The sequence below is a fragment of the Acipenser ruthenus genome, chromosome 9 (assembly GCF_902713425.1).
Source record: "Acipenser ruthenus chromosome 9, fAciRut3.2 maternal haplotype, whole genome shotgun sequence".
Lineage (NCBI taxonomy): Eukaryota > Metazoa > Chordata > Actinopteri > Acipenseriformes > Acipenseridae > Acipenser > Acipenser ruthenus.
The window spans coordinates 35624898-35639534 of NC_081197.1; the positions used below are offsets into that span (position 1 = coordinate 35624898).

Below are 14637 nucleotides of genomic sequence, written 5' to 3' on the forward strand. Positions count from 1 at the left end.
TCCTTATCTTAAATGCTTTGGCCCATTGTTTGTCTTTGGCTGAAGAACTGAACAGTTTTTTTTTGTTTTTTTGGGGTTTTTTTTTTTAACTGCCCTATCCCTGAAATTGTTTTAGAGTCACATTACAATGGATAACCTCAAACCCTATTTGGAAAAGGATGTTAGATCTCAAGAATTAAAGACTTCCTGTGTTTGTTAGCCGATTGGCCGTTTCTTCCTGCCTCTCACGGAGAGTCAATGGGCTTTGTAAAACAGACCTTCACCTTCCGTACAGTAGTTACAGCTTCCAACCCAGCTTTGTGGAACTGCTTGCTAACCAGAAGACTGCATTTATCACTGCTCATGGACATCATATTATTGAGACCTATTCCGATGCCAGTGCAAACAAGATACATTATCATTTACTGTAACACTATAAACAACTTAGTTGCACAAAGGATCAGTTAAATTATATATCCCAATAAAATTAAAAAATAAACACCTTTGCATTAAAATAGGGCCCATTGTCTATCCAACATAACAATTAGTGCCTCCTGTGATGGCTACTTTGTGATATGGATACTTATTAGATCAGACCACCATAAGTCAGTCCACGCACAGCTATTATGTTAAGATTTTTGATCACTTCCAAGCTAGAATAGAAAAAAAATGGCAACCCAGGGACAAAAGGTCATACAGTATCAGGCTATATATAACCAACAGGAACGCCAACCCCCCACAGCACTACCATTTTTATAAAGTATAAGGACTCAAAATCTATATCTAGTGGATATATCCAGAACTCTCTTAAGATAAGACCCTACTTCATTTTTCCTTTTTGTTTTTACTTAATAAACATAAAATGCTTGGTTTTTAATGTAAACCAATGCTAAAGCTATTAACATTTCTTACCAAATCACAAAACCATAAAAAATGGGCATACAAAAAGTAAGTTACATTAATGCCTACAGAGAAAACTCAGGTCATAAAGGTCAAATTATTTGGAATTTCTTTGTTTTAAAAGACTATATTATCCCTTCTCACTTTCATGAAAACTACAACTGACTAATCCGCTTCACATGATCCATTAAGAGCTCAAGGGTAAACGGTGGGGGCTCTTCATGCAACAGATGACAGACAATGTTACACAGCTCCAGGCAGTTAATGTTTTTTATATTTCGTTGCATATCATCTTTTTCAACATCACTAGGCTATTTTGGATGTCCATTGCCTTCGCACCACTACAATATTTGCTCTGTAATTCATGAAAGTTCAGTTCGGAGTTTGACTGGCCATGTAACCCACCACTTCCTTTGACTTCTCTGACGTAGTTGCTGGGGAACCACCCGGATTTCCCGTTTAGCGTTCCCTCCCACCAGCCCCCCTCTTCTACCCGCAAGACGTGGATGATTTCCCCCTTGGCAAATGAGAGCTCATCCTCATTGGTCTGCTGGAAATTAAACCGTGCTTTCACCACCAGCTGATGGTTGCTGTTATCAGTCATGTCCTGCAAGGAAGAATAAAGAATGTTATACACCATCACAACCTTTCCAACCAATCAGATCGCTGCGTTGCCAGAGGATGTGACATGATACACTACGGATTTTGACTTCTGTTGGTGTATGAAATGAAACAAGTTTAAGCTGAAAAAAATAATAATAATAACTTATCACGCTACCACAGAAGTGTGCAAAGTAAAAAGCAAGGATGTCTAGATTAGGGATGGGCACGCAAACATTTATTCGACTAACCGATTTGAAAATGTATAAATCGTTTAGAAAATTACTAAAATCGTGTCATCTATCTTGTATTGCAAAAATATAAAATGGTCTGAACAGACTCATTAACCACGCTAAACCTGCCACTGCATCACAACTATAAAATATATATTAAATAAATGACAATTTCTTTCTAGGCTCTAAATTACTCATGCTCCTGACAAAAAAAAAAAAAAAAAAACTTAAGTGTGGGCGATACCAATACTGTAGCTATGGGTAATGGAGGTGGTTGAAATGCACCAGTGCACATATTAAAACCATGATTAATTATTGAATTTAATTAATACAATAGAGGTATTTTACCAAAAAAAGGAGCCATCTTACACTGCAGTATTCTTTGCGGTCATGGTTTAATTGTTTATACTTAATCTGCTGTGGTTAATATTAATAAGCCAGACAATACCAAACAGATCATGAACGAGACTGCAACCACTTAATTTCAAACAATTCCAATCTGAAGGCTGGCACACACCAGGCGCAATGCGATTTTCATTGGGCAAAGAGACCAGAAGCGACACCGAGGCGAGACAACAGGTTTGAAAACTGCCGGATCTATACAAATGTTAAAATTTCTATTGACAAAACTATGATCAACAACATGATGTGGAAATTATGAATGTCTTCTTTGATGGTATTTCAACATATATGGCAATAAATCACACACCAGGCTTATCCAGTTCCTTCAAAATGGACTCCCATATATTGTCTTTCAAATCTGGATCTTATAGTTGCGATGACCTTTGTCATAAAGCTCTGTGAGTATTATTGTTTCCTCCATCATTTTAGATACTGCTTCACCCTGCTGGACCATGTGCATTAAAGCTGTTCTGTGATTGGTCAATTTGCTCCCGCGTTGCCTGTGGTGTGAAATTTTAGGTTCTATTCATTTTGTCGCATCTTTGCACAGTTTCACTTGTCACATCGTGTCTGGTGGGTAGCAGCCTTGAGTTGCAAAAATAAAATAATAAAAATAAAAAAATAATTGTTTGGGGATATTTTACCAAAGTAGCTACTAAAACAGTAATATTCACACTTTGCAATAAAAGAGTGAGCTACATGAACAGCATAGGGACAATGTTAAACCACCTACGACAAGCATGTATCCACCTCCCTGCAGTCTAGAGCCCCAGCAGATAGCACCTTTACAGCTAACTACACCAAATGCACTCCACAAAGGAGCGAAATACAAACAGAATATCTGAAATGATCACTACATTGACTATCAGCACTGTTGAAGGGCAGGGTTAAATAAAAAATAAAATAAAACCTGTTTTGTAGGTCCGTTACAATGATGACTTTTAGTTGATGACATTCAATGATTTAACAGCTACTCTGTACTACAGTATTTATAAGGCTTCATGTAGAAAAACGTATACCAGGACTGGGAGGTACAGTATGCGACATACTGACTAAACATTTATTTCTATTTTATAGTTGTCTAATCAAGACATCATTTATTGATTCACTGTAAACTGTACGTTATTATGTTGCCTTTAATTGCTGTTTGGGCTGTATGCATATTGTGCTTCTATTATACTGTTACTTCCTGTTAATAAAAATAACTACTTATTGAAGCAATGTCAACTAGTACCACGATTGTTTTTTTTTATTATTATTATTATGGCACATTGATGTAAAGTATAATAGTGTAAATGTTAATTAACTTACATGTAGTGTATATGATCATTAAAATATACTGAAATGCTAATCCCTAGTCTAGATGTATTTGGGTATCCAAGAAAAAAGCCAAAGAAAGAGCACACACTTTAAGGTATTTTTCTATGAAGTAAAGGTGTAGGATAGCCATGATTTGTTTTTAAGTGAAGTGAACAAAGAACCTTGCAGGCCTTGTAGTTTATTACTCTACACTTTAAAACAAACTTCTTGTCCGCTACACTTTAAAACAAACTTCAGAGCTGCACCAGCAGATACATGACAAGCAATGGTGTTAATCCCCAAGAGCATTATACATCAAATCTTCTTCCAACAGGACAGCTTTCTGTCAAAATACTTAAGTGCCATGATTTTGGATTACCCAAAAATGGATTCATTCAAAAATGCACCACTACTTTTTAAGCTGACCTAGTTATCTTATGTGTTAGAAATGATTTGTAGATCTCATTTGGTGTTGCATTACAGTGGAATACCCAAGTCTGGAGTGTAACTGAGGAACAAGGAGGGCAAGTTGCTTTCCAAAGAACACAATAGAACTACATAGACTTGGCCAAACTGCTGTGGGATCAAGATAACTTTATTGAAGTTTCTCACAGTAAATGTATCAAATATTTAAAATATATAAATCTCCGAGAACCAACAACCTTCTGAAATGTGTCCAAACTTACCAAACTTCGATACTGGCTCTGAAACAGCTTTGACGTTCTGCTAAGGGAAGACTGCGATCCAAGGGAATCGAAGGACTTGATCCGATGGGAGGAGGAGTGGCGAGCACATACAGAATCACTGCCAACACCAATATCTGGAAAAGGAAGATCACAACCTGTAACAAGGTAAGTCAGGTACTGTACATACAGTACATATTCCCCATGAAGCAAATAAATAACATATTACAACTGTCAGTGTGTTGGGTTATTTGCATGTCTGTTTTAATTGGCCAACAGCAAAAAGGAATTTATACAGTTGGGTTTTTACTGGCGCAATCTAGGTAAAGTACCTTGCTCAAGGGTACAGCAGCAGTGTCCCCTATCAGGGATTGAACCCACGACCCTCCAGTCAAGAGTCCAAAGCCCTAACCACTACTCCACACTGCTGCCCTAGTAAATGTATAATACATCTAATTATAATCACAGCACAAAAGTACTAGCTGCCTCAAAAAAATGTAAAGGTTTATTATTATTTATGAATCATTTACCATTATCTGCTCACATATTTCACCAAGAAACCAGTGTGCAAGCCCACTCAGCCTGTGAGAGCAAGATCACTCCCAGTAACCATAATGCAAAAACAGAATCCCCTTACCTGCTGTTACTTTATTTAGAGCCACCAGGGAATTCAAGACCTTGCTGAAGTTCTGCCCCTGATACAGGTCATTTGCATCAAACGTCTACAGAGGGGGAAAAACAGAATGCTTTAAGTAGTACAGAAACACACACATTAATCGAATAGGTCAATTTACTATAGGAAACATGTGGATTGTATTTATTAATTCTCCTGCAGAGAACTGCCTGTTTTTTTTTTTTTTTTTTTTTAAGGCTTGGATTATCTCCAATGCAAGATATGTCTACCGTTTCCCAACTCTTTAAAATCCAGAATAAAATTCAGATTTTCCATTCCAACACAGGTTTGTGAATGTATACCAACACTTTGCAATGACCAAACCGTACAATAAAATTAAAATCCCAAATCCTTCAACTGCAATCCAATATTAAATATTACCTTTATTATTTACATAAATAAGGAAAGTTTACCAAAAATGTAATACAGTACACTTAAAAACAAACAAAAAAAAGATTGTAAGATGAGACCAACTTTCATTGTGCTCTGCGGCTGTAGCTAGCGTCTTGCGTAGTCCAGCGCAAAACTGAAAAATAACAGGACGCCAAAGGCTTTACATTTCCTGTTATTCTTCTCTTGTCTATATGGGATTATATGAGGAGTCCAATATCAAAGGCTCAAAGTAAAACCCAGAAAAAGGAATGGCTCAATACAGAGACAGTTTTATTTGACATGAGTTGAGACTGGTGCCAGTTTCATTTGACATGAGAACTAAATTCATACATTAATAAAACTGAATGAAGAACATTCAATGACAATATGCTGTTGTAGGGAAATGTGCAGTTAAATAAAACACTGTAAATACTACACAGATTTCAGAACATCTTCCAGCCTGTCAAAAATGCTTCTGAAAATAAGTTACAAAGATATGTTGAATAACTCAATCGAATTAGCCTGCACAGTTTCCTTTTTTAGCCTCTTAGTCACAGTTACCATTTGAAATAATAACTGCATTCAAGCCACATTTGAAATCTTTAAACACAAAGAGAGTCAGAGAGCATCTCCAGGGTAGAAAACCATGAAAATATATTAAGGCTGTTTTTCAAATGAAGCCTCATTTTTCCATCCAGGCATCTTCCCACTTCAAAGTGAACATTTTTGCCCATTTTGTGAAATGTGTTGAGTGTCTGGAGGGCTACAAGTATGGGGGCTAAATGGTGACATATCTTTGTTTTCTACTTTGCAAGAACCACCCTCTAATCCCGAAGCAGGAAACTGAATTTACTTCTTAAACTGTGCTAGAGAGAGTGAGAGTGAGAGTGAGAGTGAGAGTGAGAGAGAATGCTATGGAACCTGAATCCAATATGCCCAGCATATTCATTTTTTTTTTTTTTTTTTAAATGACAACTGTAGCACAGATCCTAGTGTGCCACAGAATGACATCCATATTTTTTGTGTGTGCTTTTGTGTGTATTGTTTGCCAACATATAAATTAATCTTCTTCACTCTAATCTTTCTGATGGTGCTGCCGATTATATAATACACGTTTAAGTTGATTTCTTCCTGAAATTTTGAGCCACAGTCAAAGATCCATTTGTTTCTAGAGGCAGTCAGCATTCTGTTCTTATTTAAAGTAGAGACAGAGCTTTTGCTGTCAGCAGTTGTGAATGTTATTTGTTTTTGTTTTTTACAGAGAAGGTAAAATTGATTTCCTGGACAGTATTTGCTGTTATCTCAGTACATTTTTTTTTTTTTTTAATGTTTAGCTAAATGTAGAATTCCATGGGAAATAATCTGGAGCCTCTTAGGATACGGTTTCCCACAGAACAGGTTTAATCTTTAAGGTGTGTTATACAGTAACTCAACTGTAGAATCAGGCTCCAACAGGTCATCACAAGTACAGTATGCACCACAGGGAGTGGCAACAGCATCAGTAATGTTTGTTAAGCTTTACAATTCTGTAACAGTTATATTTTGTGTGTCTTTCTATGTCAAGTCAGCAAATGGACCCATTTCATTTTAGATATCCCTTGAAAACTGTGGTAAACATATGACAGCCAAGTCTCTTTAGACATTTAGTTTTCCACAGCTCACCTTTTGTAGTTAAATATACCCTTTCAGTTGCATTTTACAATTAAATATATATTTTATGCAAAAACAATGGCATGTTAGTCTGAAAAGGTGCAGTACGCTTTGCAATATTAGCCAGACAGACAGTTATGTTTTAACAGCTTCAGTTGGTTCCTAGGAAAGTGCCAATTGTCTCCTACTGAAAGTCCTTAAAGTTCACAAGGTTGTAACAACACTGCCTCCATACAGACCTACGAAGCCATCATTGGCTCTCATGCTCAAAACATTTTCCAAATTTAATGAAACTCAACTGAGCCAGGTACAGTTATTTTATTTATTTTTTAATGTATTCCCTGCTCCAGTCTAGATTATAAAAACAATATTTACATGGTAGGCATTTTTATGATGCACAAGTCATTATTAAAAAAAAAAGAAATTATGGCATCTAATACCCCTTTCACACACAAATGCTGCTACTGAGCCGTCTCAGAGACGTTCAAAAAAATTCTTTAAAATACCCACACACAGCATGGAATTGCGCAATCTATGCCAACATAATACCGTCATAACCCTTTCACACAACACAAGGCATCATGCGAGTACAACTTTCAAACCTGTCAGTCAACCAATCGTTTTCATGGCAACAACTAATTTCACCACTGAATACAATAAGACAGACTTTTAGTCTAACTGTTTGTCAAAGAATGTCACTAGATTTCTTTCAACAGTATCACCTCTACCATGGAGTGTTTTATATTTATGGATGCTATGTTCAGAACACATCCATATTATAAGTGAGAAAAGTCACTCCAGGATGTGCATTGTTGTGAATAATCACACTTGTCGGTAGCTGTAGGAACAACGCAGGGCATGTGCACCGATTCAGTACAATGCACTGGTTTAGTACTTAAATGTTGTTGCTTCTGGTCGACCTCTTGCAGCAACGCTTCTTGTCATCCCAACCAAGACCATTTCAAAACAACCTCTAATAAAAGAGAAGCCAACACAATCCAGAGAGGTGATTTTACAAAGGAGAGAAAGGCTACCACCCACTTCTCTAAAGCAACAATCTCACGGTTTGCTGGACTTATATATAATAAGATTCTGAAACTGCTGAAATATCTTTGATCTTGAGAATTTCTCTGAATTAATTAATGAGATCAAAATAGTATTAAATTGATTCCAGACCTTGTCAGCTTTTTCCACAGCTGGCGTTGTGCAATAGACTGCAAACTGCACAACTGCAAAGACACAATCTCCTAAAACTTTATAGGATCATATGCTGAAAAACTGCAATAAACAAATCGATGCTCTTGTTTGGATAAAATCAAAAGTTTTTTCTAAGACTCAATGTAAATAAAGCAGAGTATGGCTTCCATAAACTACCCTAAATACAGTCTGGTTAAAAAAATGTATTAACACAACATGCACATACAGTGGGCCCTCAGATAACAGGTTGAATGACACAACTTTGATGAAGACTGGTGCCAAATAAAGATGGAAACTTCATGGATCAGCTCATAAATTTCCACTTTTTTTAATGAGGAACCTAAAAACAGCAAATGGAGTCAATGGAGAACGCTTCAATAGTAGCTTCAAAATAAATTATCATCTTTACTGTCCCCTTACCTTTATTCTATATTCTTTACTGGGAAGTCAGCTGCAAAAAACTGCAACTACTCTTTGTAACAGGGAGGGCTCTATTGCTGGTTCGTGAAGTGTATGTGTGCCTTTAGGAAAGCAGCTGGGATGCGCAACAGGAGACACGTTGCTAAGCGACCAGTTGAGCAGTGGGCTCGCCCGGCACTGAACTGATAGGGAAGGCTGGGGGGTGTGCCAGTGAAAGTCGCGCAGAACTCAAAGAGAGTCAGCGCTACTGCAAGGCCACTGCTACACAAAAGGGGGCTGAGGGAAACCTTGCTTTGTTTACATCCAGGAGGAGAGTGCCTGCTCTGCAGGATAACTACTACGGAACCTCTCAACTGCAAGAGGGCGCCTGTGAAGGCTGCTCAACCAGGACCGTCACAACGACCCGCAGTCGCTGGGAGTCCAGGACTTCGGGAGCAACGGCAGTAGGTTAGTTTAGGGGATGTTGATCCCAACCAAGTGTAGAGAGGGTTACCGTAGTGTAGTAGGTTCCTGGAGCAGGACGTCTCGTTTAGTGAGACTAACGATCGCCTTGTATGGCAAACTTTTCTTTTTAGCTTTGTTCTCTTTATTAAAACAACAACTCTAAACGCTTTCTACATCACATAAAAATGGGCTTATTAAATAGGTATAGAACCATATATATATATATATATATATATATATATATATAAAAAAAATATATATATATATAACAGTGCAGTAAGCTTGTTGTTATTCAAGAATTGTAATTATACAAAAATTCTGTGGATGATGTCATGATTATTACAATAGAATGTTCATTCCCAGAGGTTCCAAAGTTCCCAGTTTGAAGATAAACTCTCGTTCCTTTTGTTTCCGAGTAACATTTGTTCCATAGCACTGATTGATCACACAGACTGTGATGTCATCAGCAGTGTGATCATCACTGTTGAAGTGATGGACTACTGGAAATGTAGTGGTGTTAATGTGAATGCTTCTTAAGTGTTCTACAAACCGGTCTGCTAAACGCCTTTTAGTTTCCCCAATATACAATTTGTTGCAATTCTTGCAGATAATGCAGTAGACTATTCCTTTAGAGGTACATGTAAAATGTTCATGAATGCTGAATGAAGATTTAATGCCTCTAATCTCTGTTTCAGAATGAATGTATTTACAGGTATTACATCGTGGTCTATTACATGGATGTGCGCCTTTCAAAGGTTCCCCAGAAGGACGAATAGCACTGTGTACCACATATTCTCTTATATTCTTGTCTCTTCTATATGACTTCAAGGGGGGAGTCTTGAAAATAGGCATTGTAGATGGGTCTTGTTGTAAAATTGTAAAATTTATCTGCACAATTGTCTGAATCTTTCTGTTGGTAGGGTGGTAAGTGAGATTATATAATATATAAATTGAAGTTACATACTCAATGTACAAAATGTAATGGCTGATGCCTCTGTTTTAGTTTTTTAAAGATTCAAGCTAATTGTTATGAATACTGTATGTTTAAGGTGGAAATTACCTGCTACCTGTAGTTTTGCAAGAACCAGACATTCAGATAGCTGAGTCAGTTCCTATGGAAGTAGACAGTCCTGGTTACTGTGAAATAGTCTCTTGGTCACACTGCTTAATTCTATTAAGCCAGACAAACTGATTAATACCGATTCTTCCTCGCATAGATACCCTGGGCCGCTGTTGCATATCAAATGCATCGGTCTGGTCCTTTAGAAATAGAAGTAGTCGTGACTAATGACAGCAATCACCATAACAGCCTTTGCTTTTCTGATGAGAAACTCTGACCTGTGTACAACAACTTTCATTAAAGTCAAAGAAAGCACAGTGTTACGTTCCCCTATAATCCTAGTGCCTGTTCTCCATTTTGTTTGTATTTTGTATGGCATTCCGTGACAAAGGCCTAGGTTTCTATATATTATTTTTATTATTGTTATTATTATTATTATTTATTTCTTAGCGGACACCCTTATCCAGGGCAACTTACAATTGTTACAAGAAGATATCACATTATTTTTACATACATTTACCCATTTATACCGTTGGGTTTTTACTGGAGCAATCTAGGTAAAGTACCTTGCTCAAGGGTACAGCAGCAGCGTCCCCCACCTGGGATTGAACTCACGACCCTCCGGTCAAGAGTCCAGAGCCCTAACCACTACTCCACACTGCTGCCACTTTTAATATCCCATTACGGGTGCTCTGTATCTTGTTGGTCACATTTTCCCACGATAACTATTCTAGCAAGACGTGGTGATGAAAAGACTCCTCAAGACTGACTGTGGGGGAAGTACAGGCTTCAGCGCACAGTCCTTCACCTTGGAAGATATTATAGAATGTATTCCTTTAAGCATACACATTTCTGTCCCAACCAATAGTTTAAAAAGGGAGAATCTCTGTTTGTCTGATAGTAGAGTTTCCATCTTTAAGGATTATTGTGATGTGCCTTTACCATCTGCTTATTTCTACAATGCGTAAACAATGTGCATGGGTTATAATTGAATAGATTTGCATTGCTTGAATGAACCATCAGGCTAAATCTTGTTCTAATATAACTGAAGCATTACAGGAAGCAGGTTAAATGTTTGTTTTCTCTTTAAACTCTTACATTCAGACCCAGCCCTCCTGCCAGCAACGCAGACCAACAATAACCAGTTTGGTTGCATTTTAAGTTCTAAAAAGTGTGTAGCCCAAGGGGGAATAAAAACTACCTGCACCTCCTTTCCTTCTGTCTTGAATTTTATGTACAGCAAAATATATAGCTTTACAAAATGCATCATGGCAATAAATGTGACCTACAGTAAAAACACTTAAGTGATTTCAAAACAGAAGACGATGTAATAACGTCTGATAGAAAAAAAAGAAAAAAGAAAAATGATTAAACTTTAAGATCCTTGTTAAAAATGATAATTTACACATCAAAACATTCGTGCCTCTCTGGCAACTTTAATGCAGCATATATTATACAATTATACTCTGCAAACCGTATGACGATAATAAAAAGCGTATTTATTAATACAAAGGTTAGAGATTACTGTTGTGATCTAAGTTATCGACAACAAAACACCCTACTTACTGCCTACACACAGAGGCCTGCAGCTGCACAGCAAAATGCGATAAAATACAGGGACCCCCGTCTCTTTTGTTATGTATTCGTGTTGCGCATAAACACGTGTGACATTCACAACAGTGAAACAGCAACAAACCAACAAATGCACAGTCTGAAAAAAGACGGTAAAACAGAAACCTACCTCCACTCTGAAAGAACCACAACCTTTCAGAAACTCCCTGATATTGCTGAGGCACTCGCTCTCGTTTTTGGGCTCCTGGTAAACCTACAAGGGAAATGTGTGCTCTTAAAATATGCGAATCTCAAAGCTCGGTTTAGCGACATTCATTGCTGACAAAATAGTGGCGACAGTTTATTGATTGATTTATTGATTGTATTTCAGGTAACATATCTCCTTGAAGAAGTGGAAGTGGGAACTGAAAAAAGGAAATGACGTTACACTGATATGATTCCACTGGTGAAAACACAAGGGAGCAAACAGCAAGAAGGAAGCACACAATAGGGAATGCCAATTCATTTCTCTGCTATCTCAAGTACAGCAGCTTTAAAAATAAAACATTTTTACTGCTTCCCATAAGTATTTTAATACATTCAACTAATAGTATTGCAACGCGGCCATGTTAATTGCACTAAATACATATTCTTTGATTACGAGGACAAGTGTTTAGCTCTGGAAACCTGTTTCTGTTTTTTTTTTTTGTTTTGTTTTTAATGAAGCCAGTCTTAAGCATCTTTCTTTCCATTAAACTACAAAAATAATTCTAGGTGCAAAATTTGTAACAATATTACGACGTTTTAATCGAATCACTTTAAATTGTGTATATATAAAAAACACATTTGTCGATGTTTCTTCGCTGCAGTCTTTCGCTGTTTAGCGTCTTGAACTTATTTTCATAAAACAGGCCTTGTTTATAGTCATGTTTGTTTACATTAAAAAAAAATATTAGTTTTTATCAGGGACACAAGCTTTTATCCTTACACGGTAACACTATATTTATATTAGAAAAGGTTCACATATTTTCATTAGTTTATTGTGTTTATTATTATTATTAGTAGTAGTATTTTGTTTTAAAAGCATCATAACACATACTGGTCGCATTAAAAAAAATTAGGATAAAGCCTCCACGCAATTTTTGACATATGTGCTGTATCGCAGGAGTCTAGGACAATGAACCTCGGACACAAAACCTCAAAACAATCATTGTGATATGGGTTGGAGATTGATAGATTACCCTGTGTAAGGTCGATAGGGCTTACTAAAAATCAACAGGGATGGTGAAAATAAAGATAAATGTCCTTACTTTTTCGATACAGCCAGGGCGCAATCGGTCCAACAATCTGCAAAGGACCACCCCATCTTTAAGAGACGATTGCAAAAAGCCTTCGGGGTCCGAGATGGTTTTTTTTGGTGATTCTAGTACCCCCAGAGTGATGAGCCATGTAACGGTCTGTTCTGCGGAATTCATCATAGCTGTTTACACGCCGTAAATCCAACCGGGAAAAATGGGGGGAAAACAATAAATGTGGATTTTTTTTTAACATTTGCGTCTACATTGGTCTGAGATTTGGGGCAGAGACTGCAATTGATCCCTCCTTCTCCATGTAGATGCAGATGACGATTTGCGTTTGAAAATCCAGTAGGTCCAGTTCTTCGCTCCCCTCTGACTCTGGGTTTTGGCAAGCTGTCAAATGCCTTCCTCTACACACAACCTGCAATGCACACAACAGTGATCTTCCCGCAGATGACATCACTGACTTAGCACAGGGATAGCCACTTACAACCCTCACAAATATATATTTGCATTTTACTGGAATCTTTTTTGCATGGTTTTGCATTCAGGGCTTAACATAGAAATGGGTCTGGGCAGGGAATGCAAAACACCGGTACTGAGGTATCTACCGATGTTAACGTATTTATCATGATCTGTGAATATATATATATATATATATATATATATATATATATATATATATATATATATATATATATATATATATATATATATATATATATTATTAAGGAAAATACTGGAAAGCAAGTGCTGAATTATTTATTTCATTTTTGTACCTTGAAAAAAAAAACAGAAATATATGTACGTTTAAAAGCAAATGAATCAATATGCCCCCTTGCGGTGAACTATAGGTAAAAGCATTGGAAAACACAGAGCAAAGCTTGCCACAATGAATTAGGGAATCGCAATGGCAGGTTACCTCCTGCTATAGTAGCTGAACTGATAGCAGAACGAGAAAACGATTTACAAACGTAATCTAAACAACAGGAAGACTAACACAGTAAAAATAATTGTGATATGTCATACTGCTACCAAGTTGCTCTTAAATACTGTTGCAGATAGTAGCAGATGGATGTCTGGCTGTTTGCCTTTCAGCGACTAGCAAGTTTAAAAGAGGAATGAAGCTTCTTAGTGGCAGGTCATTTTTGCCAACAGGCTTTTATTTAATTTAATTGTAGAGCTGTTTCTGGTTTGTAAAGCAGCCCTGAATGCTTGTATAAAGAATATGCTGTAATAATGTAGTTGGTATGATATTGCCCTGTAGAGTATTGCAGTATCAAACCTATCGTATTTCCTTTTCCACTAGATGGCAACCTTGCAAGATGCGAGAGTTGTGTTAAAAAAAAAAAAAAGAATTGGTTCAAATCCCACCGCTGCCACTAACAGTCACCAATTCAAATCCCACATCTGCCACTGACTCACTGTGTGACCTTGAGCAAGTCACTTAACCTCCTTGTGCTCCATCCTGTGGATGAGATGTAAAATCAGTGTCCTATTGTAAGTGACCCTGCATATAATGCGTAGTTCACAGACTACCTCTGTAAAGCGCTTTGTGATGGTGGTCCACTATGAAAGGTGCTATATAAAGATATTATTATGTATCTTGTTTTGTTATCACTCCCAGATTCATTTTGATTCCTATTGAAGTAAACTCAGTCCAGTATTGCACATATCAATCACACAGTATACTGTGCAACAACAACAACACCATCAGATGGGTTTCGGGTCAAAACACACACATGGCCTGATAGGTTAGCCACCTTGACTTGAAAGAACCAGGCTTATGGACTAAAGAACTATAAAGACACTAGAACCAGCCTGAATTAATGTGTGAGAGATAAGAACAAATCTGTACTGATGCCAATGTACTTGA

General features: G+C 37.2%; 1 protein-coding gene across 2 annotated transcripts in view; it reads right to left on the bottom strand.

Moving 5' to 3' along the window:
- The window catches only part of LOC117405885 (rho guanine nucleotide exchange factor 7-like), a 41967-nt gene extending 28800 nt beyond the window's left edge, over nucleotides 1–13167 (bottom strand). Inside the window, exons 1-5 of one of the 2 annotated variants that reach the window (XM_034923667.2) lie at nucleotides 12774–13167; nucleotides 11654–11737; nucleotides 4734–4818; nucleotides 4100–4233; nucleotides 1285–1486 (exon numbers count right to left, since the gene is read on the bottom strand). In XM_034923667.2, the coding sequence (XP_034779558.1) occupies nucleotides 1285–1486; nucleotides 4100–4233; nucleotides 4734–4818; nucleotides 11654–11737; nucleotides 12774–12941 (673 nt within the window). In that variant the 5' untranslated portion in view covers nucleotides 12942–13167. The remainder of the gene's footprint in view (nucleotides 1–1284; nucleotides 1487–4099; nucleotides 4234–4733; nucleotides 4819–11653; nucleotides 11738–12773) is intronic. The other variant, XM_034923668.2, reaches the window with a different exon arrangement.
- Nucleotides 13168–14637: the final 1470 nt, after the last annotated feature.